Below are 24,987 nucleotides of genomic sequence, written 5' to 3'. Positions count from 1 at the left end.
AAACAGCACCACCTTGAGCATAAACTTCTGGACTACAACTGAGTTACATTTCCAGAGTACCAGCTATAATTAGGTTTCACAAACTATGATTGTAGTAATTTATTCAGAACATTATACCTCTATATACTATACTTACACCAAAGGGGGAGTTTTAAGCTGTTCTATATATCATAAAAATACGAATGGTAAAATCTCTGAAGTCTCCATAGGACTCAACGTTTACAATCAACAACACAAATCTTATGAGTTAATTTATTTGACCTTTCAAATTCCCCATTTTATGTTGAAAAACCTCAGGCTCAGGAAGAGTGGCAACTTGGCTCAGGTAAACAGTAAGTAAGGGAGCCAAGACTCAAAAATGGACCTCCTGATGCAAATCTGGCCCAGGTCTGAACTTCCCTCCCTCTCAGAATATCACAGCGTTTGTCTTCAACACTAGGTCTCCTCACAACTTTAACACTCTCACTTGAATAGAACAAAAAACCCTATCTACCACCCTTTAGCCATCCTTTTAACACCATGCCCTTTCCCTCAAACCCCCACCCCCCAAAACACAAACAAAAAACTTGACAAACTCTTTAAAGAAAAAGGCTTTCTGAGTTTTGGATAACTCCATCCTGATGTTCACACTATAATAGTGTTGTTTGCACATACTTATCTCAGGAAAAAAATCTAACCTGGAAAAAAATGCCTACGGTATTTTTTTTATTTTTATTTTTTTTCTGAGATGGAGTCTCGCTCTGTCGCCCAGGCTGGAGTGCAGTGGTGTGATCTCAGCTCACTGCAACCTCTGCCTCCCAGGTTCAAGTGATTCTCCTGCCTCAGCCTCCCAAGGAGCTGGGGTTACAGGTGCGTACCACCACACCCAGTTATTCTGTATTTTTAGTAGCGATGGGGGTTTTGTCATGCTGTCCATGGCATGTCCAAACTCCTGACATCAGGTGACCCACCCGCTTTGGCCTCCCAAAGTGCTGGGAGTACTGACATGAGCCACTGTGCCCTGCCCGATTTTTAAATGTCCTTATTAATATGCTATGTGTTTTTTAATGCAATCCAAGATCAAATGTTTGATAGAAATGATAAATTTGGGCCAGGCGGTGGCTCATGCCTGTAAGCCCAAAACTTTGGGAGGCCGAGGCAGGCAGGTCACCTGGGGCCAGGAGTTCAAGACCAACCTGGACAACATGGCAAAACCCCATCTCAACTAAAAATACAAAAAAACTTTGCTGGGTGTGGTGGTGGGCGCCTGTAATTCCAGCTACTCGAGAGGCTGTGGCAGGAGAATCACTTGAATCCGGGAGGCAGAGGTTGCAGTGAGCTGAGATCATGCCATTGCACTCCAGCCTGAGTGACAGAGTGAGACTCCATCTCAAAAAAAAAAAAAAAAAAAAAAAGACATTTGGTAACTGGTATAAGTTAGATAGCCTCATTATAAACATATGAAAATATGACAAGCTTTTAGTTCCTAATATCTCAGGAATGTGGTAACCATTTCATAATCCATGGCTTGAGCCATAATCAGGGTCATAAGTTTGCTATTCAGGACACCAAAACAGGAGACATCAAAATAGCAGAAAAGAGTTTAATAGCAAGTCACAAATGGGAACGCTGAAATTTTCATGAGCTCTGGAAGTTACAGGCTTGAGAATACTTATAGTGAGTCTCCTCTATACCCCAATTACTTTTATATTAAGTTTACTTAGAAAAGAACTTTATCACATTTAGCATATTTTTCCATTAAAGTTTTTAACATGGCCTACATGTCATGTGTCCATCTATGTTTCATGGAAAGGTTTCTGCATGCTGTTTTCTCTAATACGGTTTTCATCAAACTTTCTTTATGTTGCACAAATACTGGTAATTTTCTCTGATACTGTCTTACCATTGGAGGTGAGCAGGTAAAGCTGAGGGACAGGGAGAAAGTACATCCAGTTGGGGTAGAAAGGAAGAGAGGAAATAGAGAAGGGAAGAGAAAAATAACAACAACAACACAGGTGGCGAGGAATAGAACAAAAAGGAGATGCCGTGCACGGGATTGGTTGAGTGAGGGTCCAAACACCACTGTTCAGCAGCCCCAGACAGTTCTTTACTAGGAAACAGATTTATTTACCCAGAAAATGAAGTAGAATAATATTTGTGTGAGGACTTTCAAATTCACCAAGTTGGTATCAGAAGGCCCAGAATTTAACCAAAATAATTCCAGTTTTAGATAATTTAGGACAGGAAGCCCTTCTTCTCAACCCTACTGCAAGAGACTCCTAAGGGGGTACTTCCACAGGTGGGCTCTCTCCCTTCTAGCTAATGCAAAGACTGAGCTGTCAATTTTCCTAATACACAACTCTGAGGCCTATCGTTTTTTACCCACTCCCTATAGCTGACAAAATAAGACAGAATTCCTTGCACTCCAAGGTCCCTCTGCTCTGGGCACGGCTCACCTTTCCAATTAAATTCTGGATTGAATTTTTCACAAACTCTGTACAACTGCTAAGCTGAACTACAACTTCCCTCCCAAAGATATTCTTGATTTCCTGAGCTTGCCTCATGCTGAATTCTGTGACTCAAAACTCTTCCTTTTGGTGACAGCTACATATCTAAGTGTTCACCTTCCTTAAAAACCACTCAGCTCAAACACACCTCGTTCACAAATTCTCAATCTACCACCCAACCTAGAAATAATATCTCTACCCTCTGAAATCCTTCTTTTGATCTTTATGCCCAAAATGCCTTGAGGAATAGTTTTGGGAGTTTAAAATTCATAACAGGCTTGAGATATAATACACATACCATAAAATTCATCTTTTAAACTGTACAGCTCAGTGGTTTTTAGCATATGAACAGTTTTGCAACCATCATCACTATCTAATTTCAGAACATTTTCATCACCCCCAAAAGAAACCCAGCAATTAGTCCTCATTCTCCCCTCTTCTCAGACACTGGCAACCACTAATCTACTTTGTTTCTCTTGTTTTATCTATTCTGCTTATTTACTATAAATGAAACCACAAATGACTGGCTTCACTTAGCATATTTTCATCCACATTGTATCATATGTCAGTATTTCATTCCTCTTTACTGCCAAATAATATTGAATTGTGTCACTATACCACATTTATTTAGCAATTCATCAGTAGATGTGCATTTCTCTTGGGAATATACGTAGGCGCAGAATTACTGGGTCATATGACTGTTTAACGTTTTGAGGAACTGCCAACTTGTTTTCCAAAGTGACCATATCATATTAAAATCTTGGCCGGGCGTAGTGGCTCACACCTGAATCCCAGCACTTGGGAAGCTGAGGCAGCCAGACCACAAGGTCAGGAGTTTGAGACCAGCCTGGCAAACATGGTGAAACCCCATCTTTAGTAAAAATACAAAAATTAGCCGGGTGTTGTGGTACGTGCCTGTAATCCCAGCTACTCGGGAGGCGGAGGCAGGAGAATTGCTTGAACCCGGGAGGCAGAGGTTGCAGTGAGCCGTGATAACGCCATTGCACTCCAGCCTGGATGACAGAGCAAGACTCCATCTTGGGAGCAGGGGGAAAAAAAAAATCTCACCAGCCAAGTGTGAGGGCTCCAATTTCTTCACTTCCTTGTCAACACTTGTTATTATCTCTTGTAGATTATATGTGAATATGAAACAGCATCTAACTATGGTTTTGACTTGCATTTCTCTAATGACTGGTAATGTCAAGCATCTTTCCATGTGCTTCTTGACCATTTGTGTATCTTCTTTGGAGAAATGTCTATTCAAATCATTTGCCAAGTTTTAAACATTTTTTAAATTGCTGAATTGTAAGTTTGTTACATATTTTGGATAAAGGTTTCTTACCAAATATATCATCTGCAAAAATATTCTCCCATTCTGTTTTTTCTGTTCATTTGTTTGATACAGCATCTTGCCCTGTTCTCCAAGCTGGAGTGCAGCAGTGTGATCTCGGCTTACTCTAGCCTTGAACTCCTGAGCTCAAGCGATCCTCAGCCTCTCCAGTAGCTGCGACTACAGGCACACACCACCACACTCAGCTAATTCTTTTTTTTTTTTTTTTTAAAGAGAGATGAGGTCTCGCTATGTTGTCCATGCTGGTCTTGGACTCAGGGCTCAAGCAATCCTCCCACCTTCGCCTCCCAAAGCATTAGGATTTCAGGCATGAGCCACCATGCCCAGCCTTTTTTTTTTTTTTCTTCTTCTCTTGAAGCACAACAGTTTATTTTAGTGAAGTCCTACTTACCATTTTTTCTTACATTGATTGGTCTTTTGGCATCTTACATAAGAAACCATTGTCTAACCCAAGGTCATAAAGATTTATGATATTTTCTTCTAGGAATTTTTACAGTTTTAGCTCTCACATGATGTCTATGATCTATTTTGAGTTAATTTTTTAATATGGTATGAAATAAAGGTCTAAATTCATTCTTTTGCATATGGAATCCTGTTGTCTCCGTACTATTTGTTGAAAACAGTATTCTTTCCCAATTAAACTGTACTGGTTGGCCATTAAGGGTTTATTTTTGCACTCTCAATTCTTTCCATTTACCTATATATCTATCTCTATGCGAGTACTTAACTATCTTGATTACAGTAGATTTGTACTAAGTTTGAAACTGGAAAGTATGAGTCCTCCAACTTTGTTCTTCATGCCCAGGATTGTTTTGGCTATTCTGGGTCCCTTGCATTTCCACATGAATTTTAGGATCAGTCTGAATACTATAATTACTTTAAGAAATGTTTTTATCTTTCTTTCTTTTAGAGGACAAGACACAGGCTGAGCTACTTGTATTTACTCATAGCACAGCGATTTATTCATAAGACAATAAATTATGAAATGAATAAACAAGTAAACAAAAACAACCCAAGGCCTACAAAATTATTCAAATCTGGACTATACAGAGAAAACAGGTCCCACATAAACCACAAGAAAAACTCTGACTTGCCACCATTCATATGCTCTGCATTGCATTCCCTCAACCTTATAAGAACTGCATAAAATTTAGAGAGCAGAGGTTGCTACTTAAAATTAGCACCTTACTTACATATGCATAGAAATCCCGCAGCAATCTAAAATCCAAGTACCTTATGCAAATAAATATATACATACCTGTTGAGAGAGGCCAGGCCCCAACTCCCAAATAAGTTATAAAGATTTGTCCCTTGCTTGGGTGGAGAAAAATTCACCATGACCTTCCTACTTAGAAGTGTGCAAAGTCTATAAAGCAAAGCATTGCTCAGTATTTTTCTAAACTTGCCTCATCAGAAGAAGCCCCTGGAACTTGATTCAAAAGGTCTGGGGAAAGGCCTGAGAATCTGCAGGTTTAACAAGAGCTCCAGGTGGTTCCCATCAGGCAAGCAAGGGAAACAGGATGCTTTGTTACTAACCTTAGTTACACCCTCCTGTGGTTTGCTCTGTACCACTCAGCATCACCTGTTAGCTGTAAATATGTCATGGGACTATGGGTTGTTTTGTTTGCTTGTTTTCTGTCATGTCAGAAAACGGATGGAAGCACTTAGCAAGCCTCTAATTCTTTGTGCATTTTCTAAAAATAGCACCACCACACCACCTAATTTAGCTCATGTTAAATTAACATTTAAATTAAAAGGTTTTATAAAGTGATATCAAAGGTATTTTTCCATCCACACAGGGAACTAAAGCCCCTGCTCAAAGGAAATTTTCGACCTTTTGGATTTAGTCATAACGTGGAGGAAGTCTCACACAGCTTACTCTCGACTCCTGTTCTACTCCTATTTGTTGTCAGTTTCTCCTTATAGTCGGGTAAGCATTAAACTGCTTTTCAAAAAAAAAAAAGTTAACTCTTCCTGTAACAAAAACGATAAGCACATGACAGAAAACAAGCAAACAAAACAGTAACCCATACTCCCATGACATATTTACTTCCATTTTCCTATTTTAAAAAAAATTATCTAAACTTTTAACTTTAAACAGCCTCCCCTGAATATTGTTTTCTCATTCCCCCCTCTCCCCACAAGGGGAAAACACTGCCAGTTTCACACACACACACACACACACCTGCCCCTTACCTACCAACTTTGTAGCTAGTAAGAGGGATTCCTCAGAGTGGCCAAACCTTGCCTCCCTCTGCACATTTTAAGATTTCCATTATAATTTTTTTCCTTAGCACAGAAAAATATACAGAAAAAAAATTAAAATGGTCCATATATAAATTGGATCGGCGGTTGCCTGAGGCTGAGGGTGGGGAGATGAACTGGGAGAAGGCACAAAGGAACTTTTTGGGGTGACAGAAAAATTCTGTATCTCATTTGTGGAGGTGGTAGTTATATGAGTGTATACACTTGTCAAATCATATTAAAGTGGGTTCATTTTACGTTATGTCTTGAAAAAGGTGATTTTAAAAAATGGCTTATAATCTTAATTTTTCAAAACAGTGCAGAAAGGTACAAAATGAAAACCCTAAGTCCCTGTTACCTCCATTACCTCTCCCTGCAAAATAATCACCAACATTAGTGTTCCGTAGAAACGTCTAGGAAAAAAAAAAACTGTATGCCTACACTAGCTCTACAATATTTGTATCTTTGCTACTCCCTGAATATTAAAAAACCCACCTGGGAATTACAGAGCTTAGAAGAAGCCCAATTACCTGTGGTTTCTTGGCTCTAGTCCCACTCATCACCCTCAGGCCCAAAAGGCCACACGCTTTGAGTGGAAATCCCTGTTGTCAGATGTGGGGCACCAGGTTGTAGCTGAGCTTGGCTCACAGGGCCTTAGGAGACAGGACACACTGTCCTCACCGTGGGGAACGAAAACACAGCAGACAGGATGCAAAAAGCATGAGAATAGGGCCTTTATATGGTCGTTTGGCCTCGCTCCCGGGCTGTTCCCAGCTGGACAGCGTGTGGTCCGGCAGGAATTCATTAGGCACACCTGTGCTTATCTAATTAGCTTCCAAAGGCTCTCAGGCAGGAACACCTGTTGGGGCTGGAGATGTGCACTGGGGACAAGGTGTCAAGGGTCCTTTTAGAAACACAACTAGTGTTGGTGGAAGCACAAAATTCAAAAAGCAGGATTTGGTCTGCTGCCTTAAGAAGTTAAGTACTCTGCCCCAGGTGATGCCATCAAGAAGCCATTTTTTCATGGACAGAAGCAGTGGTCCTCAAATGCCTAATGTCCCTGGAGGTTTTCGCTCAGTAGCTCTGGGATGGGCTGGGAAATGCATATTTTGAAATGGTTCCTCTGGTGATTCTGATTGAAAGTCAGGTATGGGAATCCCTGGATTAGGCTGTCTTCTGATTTAAGACCAAATGACTCAAATTCTATTCCCAGAGCCACTTGTATCGCCTCGTCTATTCTCCATGCAGCAACCAAATCTAATCATATCACGCCTCAGCGTTCAGTGGCCTACCAGTGCCCCTGGGTTGAAGGTCCAAGCATTTCCAATGGCCTCTGCATTCCTGCCTTCTCTGCTGTGCCCCTTCTACTCGCTGTCTCACAGGTAAACTGGCCTTTCCCTTCCTCAAACTCTCTGAGCACTTTTCCCAGCCATCGTTCTGCCTCTTCTATATCCCCCCCGCTAAAGCACTTATTCTCTCCCTTTTCCCTTTCAAATAAAACAACTGTTCCCTCCTAACCCTAGAAGCCAGGCAGGAAGGCATGTCCTGGAATAATGTGGAAAATGATACCCCAGAGAATGAAGGGAGGAGAGCACTAAAATTTACTGAATTCCATGCCTGTGTTCAGGGTTCCTGGGTGTTTTCATACACTGCATCCAATTTTGGCCTCACTACCATCCTGTGGCCTTCCTCCGATCTCCAAATAGGAATACAGGAGGCTCAGGGAAGTGATATGGCTTGCCCAATGGTCCACAGCTACCAAGTAGTAAAGCCAGGAATCTGAATTTTGTTCTTTCTGGCTCTAAAGCCTGAAGAATAAAGTTGAAAAGCAAAGAGGTAGAAAGGAAGAAAGAGGCTAGAGGAATTTAAAATAAAAAAATACTCCCAAACAAAAACTCAATGCCTAGATGGCTTAACACCTATCAGGTGGATTCAATTACCTTTAGTCAATTATGCCCAGTTGGCCACAAAATAAATATAGATCAGGAATAGAAAGGGTCCTCTTTCTTTCTGGGCCACCCACCCCTGGTGGTGTTTTCACCTAAGCTGAGTAAAATTAGCTTCAGACCCAGGCCTCGATGGGAGGCTAAGATCCAATGCCCAGAAACAAACAGCCATTCTGAGAAAGCACAGTTGCAGCCACAACTGGAACCTGCTGCTTTAACTTCACACTAGCTTCCAGCAGGCCTGGCAATATTTCTAAAGCTTGGAGTTTGCATAAATAAAAACTAACTCCAAACTCCAAATCGACCTTGGATGTTGAAAAGAGTCTTAATCAAGTTCAATGCCAAAATGGAGAGTGTAGCAACTGCAAAACCCTAAGCACACCAGAATGGTCTTTGTTTCAGCTAAGAGCTTCAGCTCTCACCACTGACGCACCTCTCACGATTAAACTAGAGTCACCAAGGGGGCAGAAAAACCAAGCTGGACATAAGCCAGTGTTTCCTTAGAAAAACACTGCAGAATGGAGCAAATCTTCCCAACCACTCCCTCTCTACTCATTGCTTTCAGAGCTTTATGAGAGTCTTTATAAATTCCTTTTTAGGAGAGTAGATAAGTTTCCATTTTAATTAAAAGTGAAAGATGAAACCAATATTTACAAGTGTCTCTTATGTGCCCAGAACTGTGCTAATGCTTAGTACATGTGACTTAATTCATCCACGAATTCCAGGAGCTTATTATATTATCCTCATTTTACAGATATAAAACATGAGGTTCAGAGAAGATATGTAACGTGCCCAAGGTCACACAGGGACAAGTGCTAAGAGCTGCCTCAAATGGTTTTGTAAAATGAGATAGTAAATGTGAAATTAAGAGACAAAGCTGGGGTTCTAATCGGATCTGTATGATCACAAAGTCTTTAGGCTGCCTTCCTAAACAAGCACCTCCTAAACAGGACAGCCTTATCCAGCGGGTAAAACTCATGGGGCAAAGTGACATCCTTCAACCTATAAAGTTAGGCCCAACTCCTCTTGGGACAAGAGATGCAATCTGAGATGCTTCTGAATTCTGACATTATAATTTATCCTCCAGGGAAACAGCAATCTTGATTCTGCTTCTGGAACCTCACAGAGGAAACTCAGACATTGTTAGACCTATACCCAGATCCTTCCTTGTATTCAGAGACCTCCCCACTGGAACCAGACTCTACTGCATCCAAATGACTTGGGATATATCCATCACCTTAGATTACCCCAAATGCAAATGAAACTCAACACTGGGTGGATCTTGTACCAGTTACTTAACTTCTCTGAACTTCATAGTGCTTGGCACTTGGCAGAGTCAGATTACCTGGTGAGGGGATGGCTGGATGGAAGGAAGGAGATAAGATGAATAGGTCACAAACCATAACACTTGATACAGTGAAACATAAGGCCTGCCCATTTTTTCTGCTATATCCATCATCATCAACCAAAGAGGTATAGAACCAGAGGGGAAAGGAGGGTCTTCTCCTGGGCTACATCTCAGGAAATATGTTCTTATTGCTTATCTGCTAAGATTTCCCTCCTCAGCAGTCCATCTGTCCATGTCCCTGGGAGCACAGAGATAAGTATTTCTGAACACAGTAAAGACGTTTTTTCAAAATCTAAAGGCCTGAGGATTTGGGGGGCACAGCCTGTGTAGAAAGGGCAAATATCCCGAGATACGGCTAGAGATCCCAGCTCCACCTCAGCATGTGAATCAATTAGAATTTTCCCAGGCCAGATCCCTCCCAAGGTCCTGCCCTAGTTTTGGCTTTGTATTACCTTTCTGAAGCTAAAATAATTCATGAAGCTGATAAAACCCTGGGGTTGGCAATTCCAAGCTCAGAAGAATGGCATACACATTCAGGGTCTTTTTTTTTATTAGTACTTTAGAACCAAGAGTTCATTTACCTAAAGACAAAAGATGTGCAATGCTTGGTCCACAAGTGGGATAAAGCAGGAGTGCCCCATCAATTACCTTGGTGTTTGGACAACTGTTGTAGCGTCACCTTGATTCCTTTTTTTTTTTTTTTTGAGGCAGGAACCCCCTGTTACCCAGGCTGGAATGCAGTAGTGTGATCCTGGCTCACTGCAGCCTCAAACTCCCACAGGTGCGTGCCACCACACCTGGCTAATTTTTTGTAGAGATAGGGTCTCTCTATAATCAGGTTACTCTCTGAGTAATCAGGCTGGTTTTGAACCCCTGGACTCAAGCAATTCTCCCACCTCAGCCTCCCAAAGTGCTGGGATTACAGGAGTGAGCCACTGTGCCTAGCCTCGTCACCTCGTTATCATTCTATGAGGATGTACAGCCAAAGACTTAGCAGGCTAACAGGCTGTTAATTTCTGTCACATCCAGGATCTCTCACCAGCCAGCAAACCAACTTCCTGGAGATATCAAGAGTGGCCTGTACATTTTATAAATCCCAAACTGTGCCTCGTACCAAAGAAGCAGAAAAAGGATCTGGCCTTGCAGAGCTCAGCCACCAGCCAGGAAAAATCAGTCTTTCTTTCTTCTTCTTCTTTTCTTTTTTTTTTTTTTTTTTAAGTAAAAGAACACTGTTGATGGGAAGCAGAAAGAACAACACTACTATGCTAAGATTTATAATGAAAAAGCTCCCTCTACAAAAGACAACAGATTCCAAAGAGTACATACTATATAATTTCATTTACAGAAGTTCAAAATCAGACAAACATCTCCCATGGTCTTGATAATCAAGAGGTGCTTACCTCTCTATAGGAAGGAGGCAATAATAATCTGAAGAGGCATTGGGGGGGGCATTGAAGGTGCTTGATAGTTACTTTGTTCTGATCTGTGTGCTGGGGATAAGACTGTTCATTTTGTGATCATTCATCACATTACCACTTAATGATGTGTGTGATAATCTATATCTATTCCACACATCAACAAAATGATTTTTTGAAAAATCATTCTTTTTATAGACGAAATTAGCTTATACTTACTGCTGCCTGCTTGCAGAATCGAATCCACGTACAATGGGCCAGAGACTTAAAAAACAAAAAACAAAAAAACCCCCAAACAAACCCATAAGCCTTTTGCTCACCCGAAATGGTTTTTTATGGTTTTCAAATTCAGTAAGAGGTTTCTTCAGGCAGAATTTCACTGAATTTCAGGGCCTAATCAGGCCTTTTTTTTTTTTTTTTTTTGGCACTTGGCCAATCTTTGGATGGGCCAAATTCTGCCTGTGGACCCAGAGACAGAACAACTAAGTAATCCTCAGGCCTCCTAGGTCTGACACAGAGGAGAGCAGAGACCCAGAGAGCACAGGAAAAGCTAAGGAACTTTCTCCAAATTACACAATGAGTTGCTGGTGGGGGGCCTTGTGATTCTCAGTCCAAGGACTATCACTTTTCTACTACATCTCTTCCACAGGGGCCAATTAATAAAACTTCTCCTCTGGGGAACTGAGAAAAATGAGCCCAGTAAACTTCACTGGTCATTCTTTGCATACAAAGTACACAAAGGAGTTTACCAAGTTCCTCTCCAACAGGAAATCATTTGTCTCTAAGAGCCAGGAAGAGGAGGAGGGAAGTGCTGAGTTTGCAACAGGGCATTGCAACACAGCCCAGTGTTTTTATGGAAACGATGTTCCCCTAATCAAAACACGGTTGCATAAATGGACTCACTCCACTTAGGAAAAAAAAAAAGTTGTTTAAAGCCTATAAATGGGGACCACACAACCCTGATTAATTTTTAAAGTTCTTTCTCCACTTTCTTTTTTAGAAAGTAGCTAAAAATAAAGGCTTGAAACTTGAAATAATGTAAGCAAGTAATCACTCACATACACACACACACACACACACACACACACACACACACACACACACTGGGCTTTTCCCATATATGGCTGCGTTATTCTTCAGTCTTTGAAAATGGCAAATGAAGAGATGGCCAACAACCAAAATAATCCTTCAGACATTTGAAAACGAGGAGAAAGAACTAGAAGAGTTGGTGAATGACAAACAATTGTGAGGCTCAATGGGGATAAATAACACTGAGAGGGATTAGTTGCCATAGCACTTTAAAAACATGGGCACATGCATTTTGACACTGGGCCCCTTCTATAAAGAGACTGTTTTGCCCTCTGGCCTCAGCACTGAGAAAACTACAACTGCAGTAATTTAACATAAAGGACTTAAAGAAGGAAACCAGTACAGGGGCATGACTGAAAATTTAATTAAGGCCCTTCTCAGTATAAAGTCTGTAAAGGAGATGAGGGCACATATCAAGGTCAGAAGAAGGGGGAGACTTGGGAAAGATTCAAATGAGATACGAGAGCATAAATAGCAGAGGTCGGCTCTGGAGGTCAGCTTCCATATGATAGATGGTTATTACTGTGTCTTTTGGGTCCTATGTGAAATGTCTCTGTAGAGAAGATTAACGCATGTCAAAAAAAAAAAAAAAAAAAATGCCACCGTGTGTGGGGGACGGTGGATGGGGGACACATTTTTATAGTGTTTTGTGGTTTTCAAGGCCGTGTCAGATGTAATCCTGGACGCAAAGTAAAGCACCTGCTTTTCTTGATGTGGAAACTGAGGCTCTGGGAGGCTAAGTGAACTCTACAAGTTCTTTCTTTTTTTTTTTTAGATGGAGTCTCACTCTGTCGCCCAGGCCAGAGTGCAATGGCATGATCTTGGCTCACTGCAACCTCCGCCTCCCAGGTTCAAGCGATTCTCCTGCCTTAGCCTCCTGAGTAGCTGGGATTACAGGTGCACACAACCACACCCAGCTAATTTTTGTATTTTTAGTAGAGACGGGGTTTCACTATGTTGGCCAGGATGGGTCTCAAAACTCCTCTCCTCGTGATCCACCCACCTCGGCCTCCCAAAGTGCTGGGATTACAGGTGTGAGCCACCGCACCCAGCCCACAAGTTCTATTATGGGTGGCTTTGTGCAAGTGGGCTTAGGTCCCAACAGGAAGCAAAATCTCCCAATATGCAGGCCACGGATCTTTCGACTCACAAGACCTTTGAAAGAACATTTGTCAGACTGCCAAGTTTAGGTATGGACTGTGGCTCATCCACTAAGTCTCTGTGACCATAAAGAAGTCATTTCCCCTCTTCTGATTCTTATTCTAAACGGAATATAACAGTGCCATCCTAGCTGGCAGAAGGTGGGTGGCGAGGAGGAAGAGAGAGACAAGCATGAGCTGAGTCCCTGTGCTCTCTGCACTCGTCTGAGTCTGTCCTTGCAAATCTCCAGGTAGGACTGGCGGGCAATATCACCATTTCACTCATGGGGGCAGCTGTCACATTACAGGAGAGAATACATACGTGGAATCTAAAAAAATGATTTCCAAAATGTAAGACTGGAAAACCTCTTCAATCTCCCGAAAATATAGTAATGAAAATGACTGAAGAGGCAGTATGAATTCTAAATGTCCATCCCACTGCCTTTTTCTTTTTAATCCCTAAGGGATGGAACTTCCTCATGATACTTTGGATTCTTTTTCTGAAAAGACACCCCGCTTTCTGGTGACCCTGCATGCTTCTAGTGGTTTTCCCATGCCTGCCTATGAAGGTTCTCTACTTGGGTTCAGAATCAATAATAATAACGAACAACAGCAAAGAAACAGCAGGTATTGTTTGTTGAGAGCCTGTGATATATACTGTTGCTGAGCCCTTTCTAGCAACCATCCATAATCCAAACAACTACCAGGTGAGGTCAGTATTACTTTCTCCACGTTATAGATAAGAAAACTAAGCCTCAGAGAAGTTTAGTGACTTGGCCAAGGAAGGCCATCTTAATAACGGCAGGGCTGGGATTTAAATCATTGTATGGCTGATTCCAAAGCACGTTTTTTTTCTGTTCCTATTGCATTATGAGGCCTCTAGTCAGTTTACAAAACGCATCAAAGACTCTAGGCAATGCTTCTCATTTGTGATTTCTTCCCATCACTATCCTGCAGAATGGAATACCTTCTGGGTGGTCGGAAAGTTCTCCCACTGAAATCCCAGCTGCAGGGTAAATGGGTGGATATGAAGTGGGCTGGGCAGATGGAATGGCAAAGAGACCCCACATGCCTTCCCCCTGCACCAAAAGAATTGTGATTTCACTTCCAAATCACTAACCTGGTGAGGCACGAGCCCAAGAGAGGTTGGAGGCTCATTCATCCGATCGTCACTGCTGCTGGCAATGGCATAGCCCCTGAGGACAGGAAACAATCAGAGCTGCTCATTTAATCCAAGTTTAACACATGGGAGGATGATCTAAGCAGAAGTCTACATAAGATTCATAAGGATAACTAAAATGCCCCTTGCTGGGCAGTGTAAGTTAGCAAAAAAATAATTTCCCTGGGACAAAGGGCAAGAAGAGTAATTTTAAAATGCACGGTTTGGAGTAAGAAAGACCTGAGCTTGTGACCATAGGCAAGTTGCCTAACTTCTCTGTGCTTCAGATCCATCATCTAGAAAGTAGGAATGAGGGAGCTCTGATTAATAAATGAGGAATCTACTATACCAATTGCCAGTGCAATGTTTGGCATATCAGAGGCCAATAAACATTAACTCACTTACTATGAAATAGTCTTATCAAACATCACAGAACATTTCTGCACTGAAAATTTGAAGAGGAAAATTTTCTAACCTTAACTTCTTGAGCTGATATAAATGGTAATGAAATGCAGGAAATAAAAGTGAAGAATGAATTGGGCAAAACTAATGCACTACTCTCTGAACAATGGAGTGATACTTCTGTCACCAAAGAGACGTGACACAGGACCTGGTGTTTAAACTATGACCAGGGCAAATGTGGCAGACGGATGGTCAGCGTCAAGGAAGCAGAAAGTCAGCTCTCAAAGATTTTGTCCCAAATACTTCCTGTCAGAGAATGGCAATAAACTTAAATGACAGATAGCTAAGGTGGATGACAAAGAGGAAGACAAAAAAGTCCTGCTTTTCGTTTATCTCAGAGTACCCATACTAGTTACCTATACAGTCACAATTTTCAACTGCTGAGGAAAGCTTTGAGTCACACAATAAATAGAATATTCATGTTAATTTGCATATTGACTTTCTGAGAATTGGAAAAATAAATCTTTCAAAAATTCAATTTTCTGCTGCCTGTACTGCAAACAACATAACAAAGTGATTAAACATAGTTTGGAGCCACATTGAGCTAAACGCTGGCTTTTCCATTTACTATGTTAATTTGGCCACTTACTTATCCTCACTGTGCCTTGATTTCCCCATCAAAACCGGGACTAATAATAATAGTTCTTTCCTAACAGGTTTGCTATGAAGATTAAAGGAGGCCAGGTGCAATGGCTCACGCCTGTAATCCCAGCACTTTGGGAGGCCAAGGCGGGTGGATCACCTCTGATCACTGAGGTCGGAGGTTCAAGACCAGCCTGACCAACATGGCAAAACCCCGTCTCTACTAAAAATACAAAAATTAGCCGGGCATGGTGGCGTATGCCTGTAATCCCAGTTACTTGGGAGGCTGAGGCAGGAGAATCACTTGAACCCAGAAGGCAGAGGATGCAGTGAGCCAAAATCGTGCCATTGCACTCACTCCAGCCTGGGCAACAACAGCAAAATTCTGTCTCATTAAAAAAATAATAATTAAAAAAAAAAAAAGATTGAAGGAGGCAATATTTCTGAAGTGCTTAGACCAGTGCCTAGCACAAAGTAAGCCCTATATAAGCGTTGAAAAAATAAAATAAACCATAATTTGTCCAAAAGGATGCAGAAATGTGGCCACAAAGGAAACGTGCCAAGTTATCTCAGCCCAAAGAACCAGACCTGCTTTTTCTAGTCTTGTGTTTTTGAGGGTAGATAAAGTAGTGAAATTCTCTGAAAAGTCAGACTGAGAAAAGGCTACAGGAGACATTGATGAATGACTGCCTACAAAAGCTTTGTTTAAATGCTCATCTCCCACTAGCAAACTCACCCTTCTGGATGCTGCAAAACAGATACCATCAATTCCACGGCCAGGGCTCCTGCAATCATGGCCAATCCTGGACGACTCACAGTGCACTGCTGGTCCAAGGTCCGGTCTCTGGTTGACTGCAAAGAAACAATCATTGGTGTGTGCTGAATGTTCTATTCCATTCAACTCTAGCTGTCTCAAATATGAAATCCTCTGTGACAAAGCTTTAAATTATAACCAGATGCTCATTGTTAGCAAAGAACATCCAGCCTCAAGTACATCATTTCTTGAGATTATCAAGAAAACAAAATACACAATTTAGGTAACTAAATGAGGTAATATGCTAAAAAGGATCAGCAGCTTAAACAGATTGGGGGATATCAACCAAAAATGAGGGCTTAGCTGCCTCATATAAAGGAACTGCATCATGTGTTCCTTTATGTGACTCAATTCAGTTCTGTGCTTGGTAGTTAAGTGACAGAGACACAGAAAGGAACAATGATTAGAATAGTGCAAATGATTCTGCCCTGCCATTTTAACTAACACCTCAAAGTGACCGTGAGATGGGAGCAATAATTTACTATTATTGCAGCCCTCAGTTCCAATGTTCCTCTCACAACATGGGCATCACCTCTCTGGGTGATTCTAGGGTTTACTACAAGTATTTTTTTTTTTTTTTCCTACAACATGGCTGTGAACACAAGCCTTTGCTGGTTCAACCAAAGAGAGTCTAACCATCCCACTCTGGGCAAATTAAAGAGGTTGTCAGGAATATTTTTGACTCTATGAAAATTTTACCTTATGAGCAAATGGGACTTTACTGCAAGGGACCACTAATCGTATTTGTTGACAATAACTAAATAACAAGACCAGCTGTATATTATAACACCATGACAGAGATCATCAAGCCATCCTTCTTCATATAAGAGAATGGTCATCTTCTTTTCTTTATATTGGGAGGACATAAAAGCCAGTCATCCAAAGGAGACATGAGTTATTAAGTGAAAAATTTTAAAACAAAGGAAAAATAGAGGGGAGGTTAGAGAAAACATCTCTGCATTGCCTCACTGGAAATTTTGTATCTGTTCTGATAAAGGAACAGCCCTACAGACAGACAGACTTGTGTGAAGTTCTGAAAGCCATAGAATCTTAATTTGTACAGTGTAGTCTTGCTGTTCAAAGCACTGTCGCACTTGACCCACTGAATTGTGAGTTGACAGGGCAAGTATTCTTCCCTCCCCTATTAGCATTGCCAGGGAGAATACAGGACACTCAGTTAAATTTGAATTTCAGATAAATAAATTTTTAGTATAAGTGGGTCTTGAATATTGCATGGAACATATACTAAAAAATTATTCATTATTGGCCCGGCATGGTGGCTCACGCCTGTAATGCCAGCACTTTGGGAGACCAAGGCAGGGGGATCACAAGGTCAGGAGTTTGAGACCAGCCAGACCAACATGGTGAAACTCCATCTCTACTAAAAATACAAAAATTAGCCGGGCGTGGTGGCACGTGCCTGTAGTCTCAGCTACTCAGGAGGCTGAGGCAGAAGAATCACTTGAACCCAGGAGGCAGAGGTTGCAGTGAGCCGAGATCGTTCCACTGCACTCAAGCCTCGGTGACAGAGCGAGACTGTCTCAAAAAAAAAAAAAAAAATTCATTATTAACTGAAATTCAAAGTTAGCTGGGAATCCTGTATTTTTACTTACTAAATCTGACAAGCCTACACACCAGTCCTATTTTGCAGAGGCAGAGGGAACCTAAGAGACTTTTTGGAATTACCTGGGAGGCAGTGTCAAGGCATTGATGGAATCTGATCTTTAGACTCCTAATTTGTAATGTTGTCTTGACTAAAAGAAGCACAGGAGACAATACTGAGTGCCACCAGGGATTAGTCTGCTGTGGTTTCCTCAATAAGCTTTCCAAAAATAGGGTTTGTAGCCGTGTTTATATTGGTGAACAAGGAACAGCTGTACAGTTGATGACGCCAGTCAAGGTTCATAATGAGATAATGCCATCCTCCCCAAATTGGAGAATTCTTCTCTTTGTTAAAAGATAATATTTAAATAGTCATAAATGAAAGGGCCGAGTCTGTCTGCCTCAGCGCACAAGTTGGTGATAGGAAATATTTGGAACTAAAGAGAAATCCACTTACATCTCCTGGGGCCACCACATCATTGCAGAAATAGCAGCCAAGCTTGTAACCAGGGATGTTGGCAAAAAGTGATGAGCCCAGGAGGTCAGCAGATGCCACAGGGTGGTTTGGACACAAGTCCCCAGCTCCCTGCTGCTTTGGTTTCTTCAGGCCATGTCTCATGACAACAAATGTGTCAAATCCCAAAGCAGCATTGATGACCAGCTGCAGGTTTCAAGGAATAAAAGAGCAGAGTTAAAAGACACATATATTTGAAGCTGTGGCTAATTCCATATTTGCTCAACTTTTTAAAATTTATTTTTTGCATGTAAGTATAATTAGATTATAAAAGTTAATGATGATAAAAGCTACCCACTACTGAGGGCTTATTAAGTACAAAAGACCTAATTATATCACAATTATCATAAATTATCTTATTTAATTTCATTTGAAACTCATAACAGACCAGGCACAATGGCTCATAACCTGTAATCCCAGCACTTTGGGAGGTCGAGGAGGGCAGACTGTCTGAGGTCAGGAGTTCAAGACCAGCCTGGCAACATGATGAAACCCTGTCTCTACTAAAAATACAAAAAAATTAGCCAAGCATGGTGGCATGCGCCAGTAGTCCCAGCTACTCAGGAGGCAGAGGCACGAGAAACGCTTGAACCTGGGAGGTGGAGGTTGCAGTGAGCCGAGATTCCACCACTGCACTCCAGCCTGGGCGACAGAGCAAGATTCTATCTCCAAAAAAGAAAAAAGCAAACAAAAAAAACTCATAACAAACATTTCTTATTTATAGATGAGGATACTGAAAGTCAGAGAAGTTAGTTCTATGACTTGCCTAAGGTCACTTATCTGGCAAGAGGCAGGTGTATAAAACCAAGTCTACATAGTTCTGAAACACATTCTTTCTACCATTATACTATACTGTCACGTCCACATAGATTTGTTTTTATAACAGCTTTATTGAGATATAATTCACATACCATATAATTCACCCTTCATATAGATTTTTTTTGGTATCCCAGTAGCTGGAATCATAAGCACATGCCACCATGCCTGCCTGGCTCTGCATAGTTGGTATTTTGTTTTGTTTTGTTTTTTGTTTTTGAGACGGGATCTTGCTCCATTGCCCAGGCTGGAATGCAATGGCGTGATCTCGGTTCACTGCAGCCTCAACCTCCCAGGCTCAAGTGATCTTCCTGCCTCACCCTCCCGAGTAGCTGGGAGCACCAGTGTGCATCACCACACCTAGCTAATTTTTTGTTTTTTTTCTAGAGATAGAGTCTCATCATGTTGCCCAGGCTAGTCTCAAACTCCTGTGTCAAGCAATCCTCCCAAAGTGCTAGGATTACAGATGTGAGCCACCATGTCCAGCCCAACACATAAATTTTTTAAAAAACATTTTTTTCATTATACTATAACAACTTTTCATGGTTCTAATTTAACTTATTATCCCAAATTTCTGATAGTATAGAAAGTTTGAAAAATAAAGGATAAACACACTACAAAAGAAAAAAATCACTCAACCCACAGCTCAAAAAATTATCATTAATAGTTTGGGGTATTTTTTCCTATTATTTTCTCTCTTTCCCTCCCATTCTCTCCCTGTCTTTCTCCCTTCTTCTTGCCCTCTTTCTCTCTCCTCTCCCAATAGACAGATAAGTAGATACATAGGAAGACATATATAAATATTTAACATATTTAACATATTTAACATAATTGGTATAAAATATATACAATATTGCATCTTCCTTAATATAATTTTCCATCTTATTAAAAGTCCTTTGAAAACATACTGTGGCCGGGCGCAGTGGCTCACGCCTGTAATCCCAGCACTTTGGGAGGCCGAGACGGGTGGATCACGAGGTCAGGAGATCGAGACCATCCTGGCTAACACGGTGAAACCCCGTCTCTACTAAAAAATACAAAAAACTAGCCGGGTGTGGTGGCGGGTGCCTATAGTCCCAGCTACTCAGGAGGCTGAGGCAGGAGAATGGCGTAAACCCGGGAGGCGGAGCTTGCAGTGAGCTGAGATCTGGCCACTGCACTCCAGCCTGGGTGACAGAGCAAGACTCCGTCTCAAAAAAAAAAAAAAAAGAAAACATACTGTGAATGGCTGCACACTATTCCATCATAGGTATGCACCATGATTTAGTTCACTATTCAACACTGTTGGCCTTCGAAGTTGTCATTGACCAAGTAATGGTGAATGAGACCAAGTCTGTGTCTTCTTGGAGCTTACGTTTCAATGTAAGTACAGTATACCTTTCAGTGTAGAGTATCTCAAAAGATTATTACGAAAATTAAGCAGTAAATGATACCTATTACACTGGGTGATGGTGTGTGAGGTGAAGACAGAGTCTGAAGCAGAAGCCCTTTGGCACTATGCTACCAGGTCATACAAACCACATCTCTGCTCTGGGGAAGGGAAGGTTAGGGACACTCCTCCCTCTGGAGTGGTGGTGCATTAAATCATAAATCATAATTAGAGACAGTGCCTACCTTTCTCTTGCTTGCAGCAATGACAGCAGGAAGCCACCTGCTCTCCCTGGTGTCCATCAACAGGAAAATGACATCATGGCTTTCGATGAGCTGCTCCAGTTGCTCCACATCTCTGCGGGCTTGCTCCAGAGTGACACTGGAGAAGTTCACTGGATGCCCAGGCATGGGTATGCTCATGTTGAATCCTCTGGCATTCTAGGGAAACACCAGGATGTAGTTATGTCTGGATCAATGGTATAGGCAATATCTCACAGCCCACACTTCCCACAGCTGCCTGCACTTACCTGTGGTCACTTACATGAGATGTCCCTGTGCACTATTATGCTGCACCCTTCCCATGCCCTCTCTCTTCTTCACGTCTGCATCCTAGAACACCTTGACCTATCACCCCAGGGCCCTGAGGCAGGGCAGGGCAGCAAGCAAAGACATACGGATCTCAGTTCCAAAGTGGAGGGGGCTCATCCTACCTGAGGTAAGGACACTGGAGAAAGCTGTATCTTTGGCTCTTTCCAGTCATCCAAGGCCAAGAAACTTTATCACAGCACCTTCTGCCTACCCAAGTACCTCTGTTTTTTTTCTTTTCTTTTCGTGTTTTGGGGCTTTTTGTTTTTTGTTTTTGTTTTTGAGACACGGTCTTGCTCTGTCGCCAAGGCTAGAGGGCACTGGCACAATCATAGCTCACTGAAACCATGACCTCTTGGGCTCAAGGGATCCTCCTACCTCAGCTTCCCAGGTAGCTGGGACTACAGGCACACATCACCACACCCGGCTGATTTTTTAATTTTTAGTAGAGATAGGTTTCACTATGTTGCCCAGGCTGCTCTCGAACTCCTCGGCTCAAGGAATCCTCCTGATTTGGCCTCCAAAGTGCTGGAATGGCAGGCATAAGCCACTGTACCCTGTCTAAGTACCTCTTTCCAACTGGGCTATCTCTTCCTATTTGCTTCCAAATTGCCCTCCCTTCTGTTTTCTCAGTGTTAAACATCTCCATACGGAGTTTTCTAGCAAATATAATTTGATCTCACATTAGGTTAGAATGACTGATGATCTTGCCTTAATCCTTTCAGGGGTATATGCATTTTAAAAAACCTCAAATACAAAAAACTACTTGCTAACTTAGAGCCAAAATATCTACTTATGAGTATGTAGATATTTTTGTGGGGCAGAAGGAGTTACAGTGGGTGATGTCAGAGTGTGGGACAGAGTAAGGCTTCACTCTCTGTCCAAAAGTAGAAGCTGTCCAGCAACCTGAGTTCCCTGAATTGGGATTTTTTACATGCGCTTTAGAACAGCTCTATAATTTACCATCTACCCCTTGATGACCACATAATATTTTGGCATATTAACAGTGAGTCATATATGGGTGCTAATGAAGCCAGGGACACTGACTTTCCACAAAAGATGAATGTGTTCTAGAATCATAAACTGTACCCTTAACCCTGGTGTAACACTGGCCATAGGGAAGTGTTTGAAAACATCGGCTTTTTCACTCATTTGCCAAAACCCCTCACTTACTGGAAAAACAGCTCAAGGGACAGGGCAAGCAGATCTTTTTAAAAAGAAATATCAAATTTGTAGATTGTGGATATTTTTTCATTGTCTTCGACTTTAAACCTAATCTCTGGAATTCAAAAAGGAAGAACAATAATTTCAAAAGGAATGAAAAATAGAGTGGCAAGCAAAGCAGGAAAGGACATGAGGCAAAAAGGATTTCAGAAAGAAGAAAGGTGCAGAAACATGTCTATTTTAACAATGAGACTAGCACAGCTATCAGGATCTCATTAATTCATTAAGTATTGTGCACCTACCGTGTACCAAATGCTGTAATAAGCAATAATAAAAGCAATGACTACAGTAATAATTGCAATACCTGCAATACCTTACTGACATACTACAATTGACAAAGCATGTTAAATGGTGGTAGCTTGATCCAAAGAACTATTATGTATGTATTTTCATGACACCAAGATGGAAGCATAATCATGCAATACCAATTCTGAACTTTTGAATAATAAAGTAACTTTGCTAACCTAAATAAATCTCTACTTGCTAAAATTTCAGCCAGTAAGCTAACATAAGAGCCCATCAGTTATGTCCACATCCCAGAGGCTGGAATTCAGCAACTTTCAACACAGTGGTTTTCTACTTGGCTGTATATCAGAACCACCTAGAGAGTTTAATGGCCAAGCTTTTTCCCAGACCATTTAAATGGAAATCTCTAGGAATGAGCCCAGGCACCAATATTTTCTAAAACTCCCCTGATGATTCAAAGGTGCAGCCAGGTTGAGGTATAATTTACATAAAGTTAAATACACAGATCTTACATGCACAGTTCAATGTATTCTGACAAATGAGATTAACCACTGCATACAACTATCAAGATATAGAACATTTCCATGATGCCAGAACATGCTCTTGTGTTCCCCCTCAGTTGGTCCCCACTTGTCCCCAGATGACAACTGATCTGACTTCATAAGCCATAGATTAGACTATTATAGAACATATCACATAAATGATATGCTAGGGTATACAATTGTTCGTGTTTGGTTTCTTTTGCTCGGCATAATGCTTTTGAGGGTCATTCATATTGTTAAGTATCAATAATACATTCCTTTTGTGGTGTAATTATACTATAATTTATTTATCAGTTCTCCTGTTGATGGTGATTTGGGTTATTTCTAGATTTGGGCTGTTTTGAATAAAGTTGCTGTGGACACTTTTGCATAAGTATTTTCATGTATATATGTTCTCATTTCTCTTAGGTAAAGATCTGAAAGTACAATTTCTGGGTCACAAGGTAGGCATATGTTAAATTTCATGAGAAACAGCATGATTTCCAAAGTAGTTATTTTACCAGTATATAAGTGTTTTGCTTGCTCCACACCCTGACAACATTTAGCATTGTCAGTCTTCTTAATCTTAGCCATTTAAGTAGGTGTATAAGTGATATATCTTTCTGGTTTTAATTTGTATTTCCCTGATGACTATTGACATTGAGCATTTTCACATGTTCAATAGCCATTCATAGATCTTCACCATGAATTAAGTACCTGTTCAAGCTTTTTTCCCCTTAAAAAAAAAGTTGGTTTGTGTGTCTTGTTATTGAGTGGTAGGAGTTGTTTATCTTGCATATTCTGGATAAAAGAGGACTGCACATGTCTTCTCGGTTTGGTCAGTTTTTTCCTTCTTTGAAAGGCATCTTTTGAGAAGCAGAAGTTTTAAATTTGTATAAAGTCAACCAAGTTACCATTTTTTGTTTATGGTATTTACTAGGTCCTAAGAAATCTTTATCACAAGACCACTAAGATGCTTTCCCCTAGAAACTTTATAGGGGCCATTCTGGGTGTCACTTAAAGGCTCAGAGTATTCAATGAGGTCTCTCCACTCTGTATACAGGACTCCAGTGTCTCCCAGCTCCTGTGAGCTCTGGAATCTCCATTCTGCTCATAGCTCTCTGGTAGTGTGTTTTTGCCTGGTCTGACTGTTGTGCTGCGAGTACACACAGCTCACTATTCAGTCAAAGACTCAAGGTGCTACCAGGCACTCCTGCGCACAGCTCCCTCATTTCTGGTACTATATCCTGCAAATTCCAGCCACCTCAGCTGCTCTGAACTCTGCTTGTTCCTTCAGCTCACTGAGACCAAGAGTATCTCCGTGGGCTCCCACAGGCTATGGCATGGGCCAGAAAGTGCCTTCATGTAATAAGCTGGGACAAATCTTTCCTTCCCTCTGTCTGGGACCACAGTCTTTCACTACCTACTGTTCGCTGTCTGAAAAGAGTCATTTTACATATTTTGTCCCAGTGTGTAACTGTTTATGGTGGCAGAGCTAGTCCAGTATCCACTACTCATCGGGGTTGAAGCAGATGTCCAAATTCGGGTTTTAAAACCTCAAGTGTGGCTCCATAATCCAACACCTTTTTTTTTTTTTTCTGTGAGACGGAGTCTTGCTCTGTCGCCAGGCTGGAGTGCAGTGGCGTGATCTCAGCTCACTGCAACCTCTGACTCCCGGATTCAAGCGATTCTCCTGCCTCAGCCTCCCCGGTAGCTGAGACTACAGGTGTGCGCCACCATGCCCCGCTAATTTTTGTATTTTTAGTAGAGACGGGGTTTCACTATGTTGGCCAGGATGGGTCTCAATCTCTTGACTTCGTGATCCACCCGCCTCAGCCTCCCAAAGCACTGGGATTACAGGCGTGAGCAACTGTGCCCGGCCTCATAATCCAACATCTTATTGCCTCAAATAGCTATTTGATTTATAAAAGATCAGTTGTTTTCTTATTCAATTTACTCTTCCCCAAGATCAGGTATGGTATTTGTAGCAGAGCAGTTCTTTTCATGTAATTTTATCACAGCATTTTTAAAGGCACCTGGAAAGGGTCAATGTGACACCTATATCCTGGAGCA

General features: G+C 41.5%; 1 protein-coding gene across 17 annotated transcripts in view; it reads right to left on the bottom strand.

Moving 5' to 3' along the window:
- ATG7 (autophagy related 7) overlaps positions 1-24,987 on the bottom strand; it is a 267,087-nt gene that overhangs the window by 166,468 nt on the left and 75,632 nt on the right. For all 17 annotated transcript variants that reach the window (XM_065539502.1, XM_045384718.2, XM_005547834.4 and 14 more), the window contains 4 exons: positions 20,582-20,776; positions 18,095-18,298; positions 15,958-16,073; positions 14,139-14,214 (listed from right to left, as the gene is read on the bottom strand). In XM_065539502.1, the coding sequence (XP_065395574.1) occupies positions 14,139-14,214; positions 15,958-16,073; positions 18,095-18,298; positions 20,582-20,776 (591 nt within the window). The remainder of the gene's footprint in view (positions 1-14,138; positions 14,215-15,957; positions 16,074-18,094; positions 18,299-20,581; positions 20,777-24,987) is intronic.

This window comes from Macaca fascicularis, chromosome 2, assembly GCF_037993035.2.
Source record: "Macaca fascicularis isolate 582-1 chromosome 2, T2T-MFA8v1.1".
Taxonomy (NCBI): Eukaryota; Metazoa; Chordata; class Mammalia; order Primates; family Cercopithecidae; genus Macaca; species Macaca fascicularis.
The sequence above is the reverse complement of the archived record's forward strand: the minus strand, read 5'-3'. Positions and strand labels throughout refer to the sequence as shown.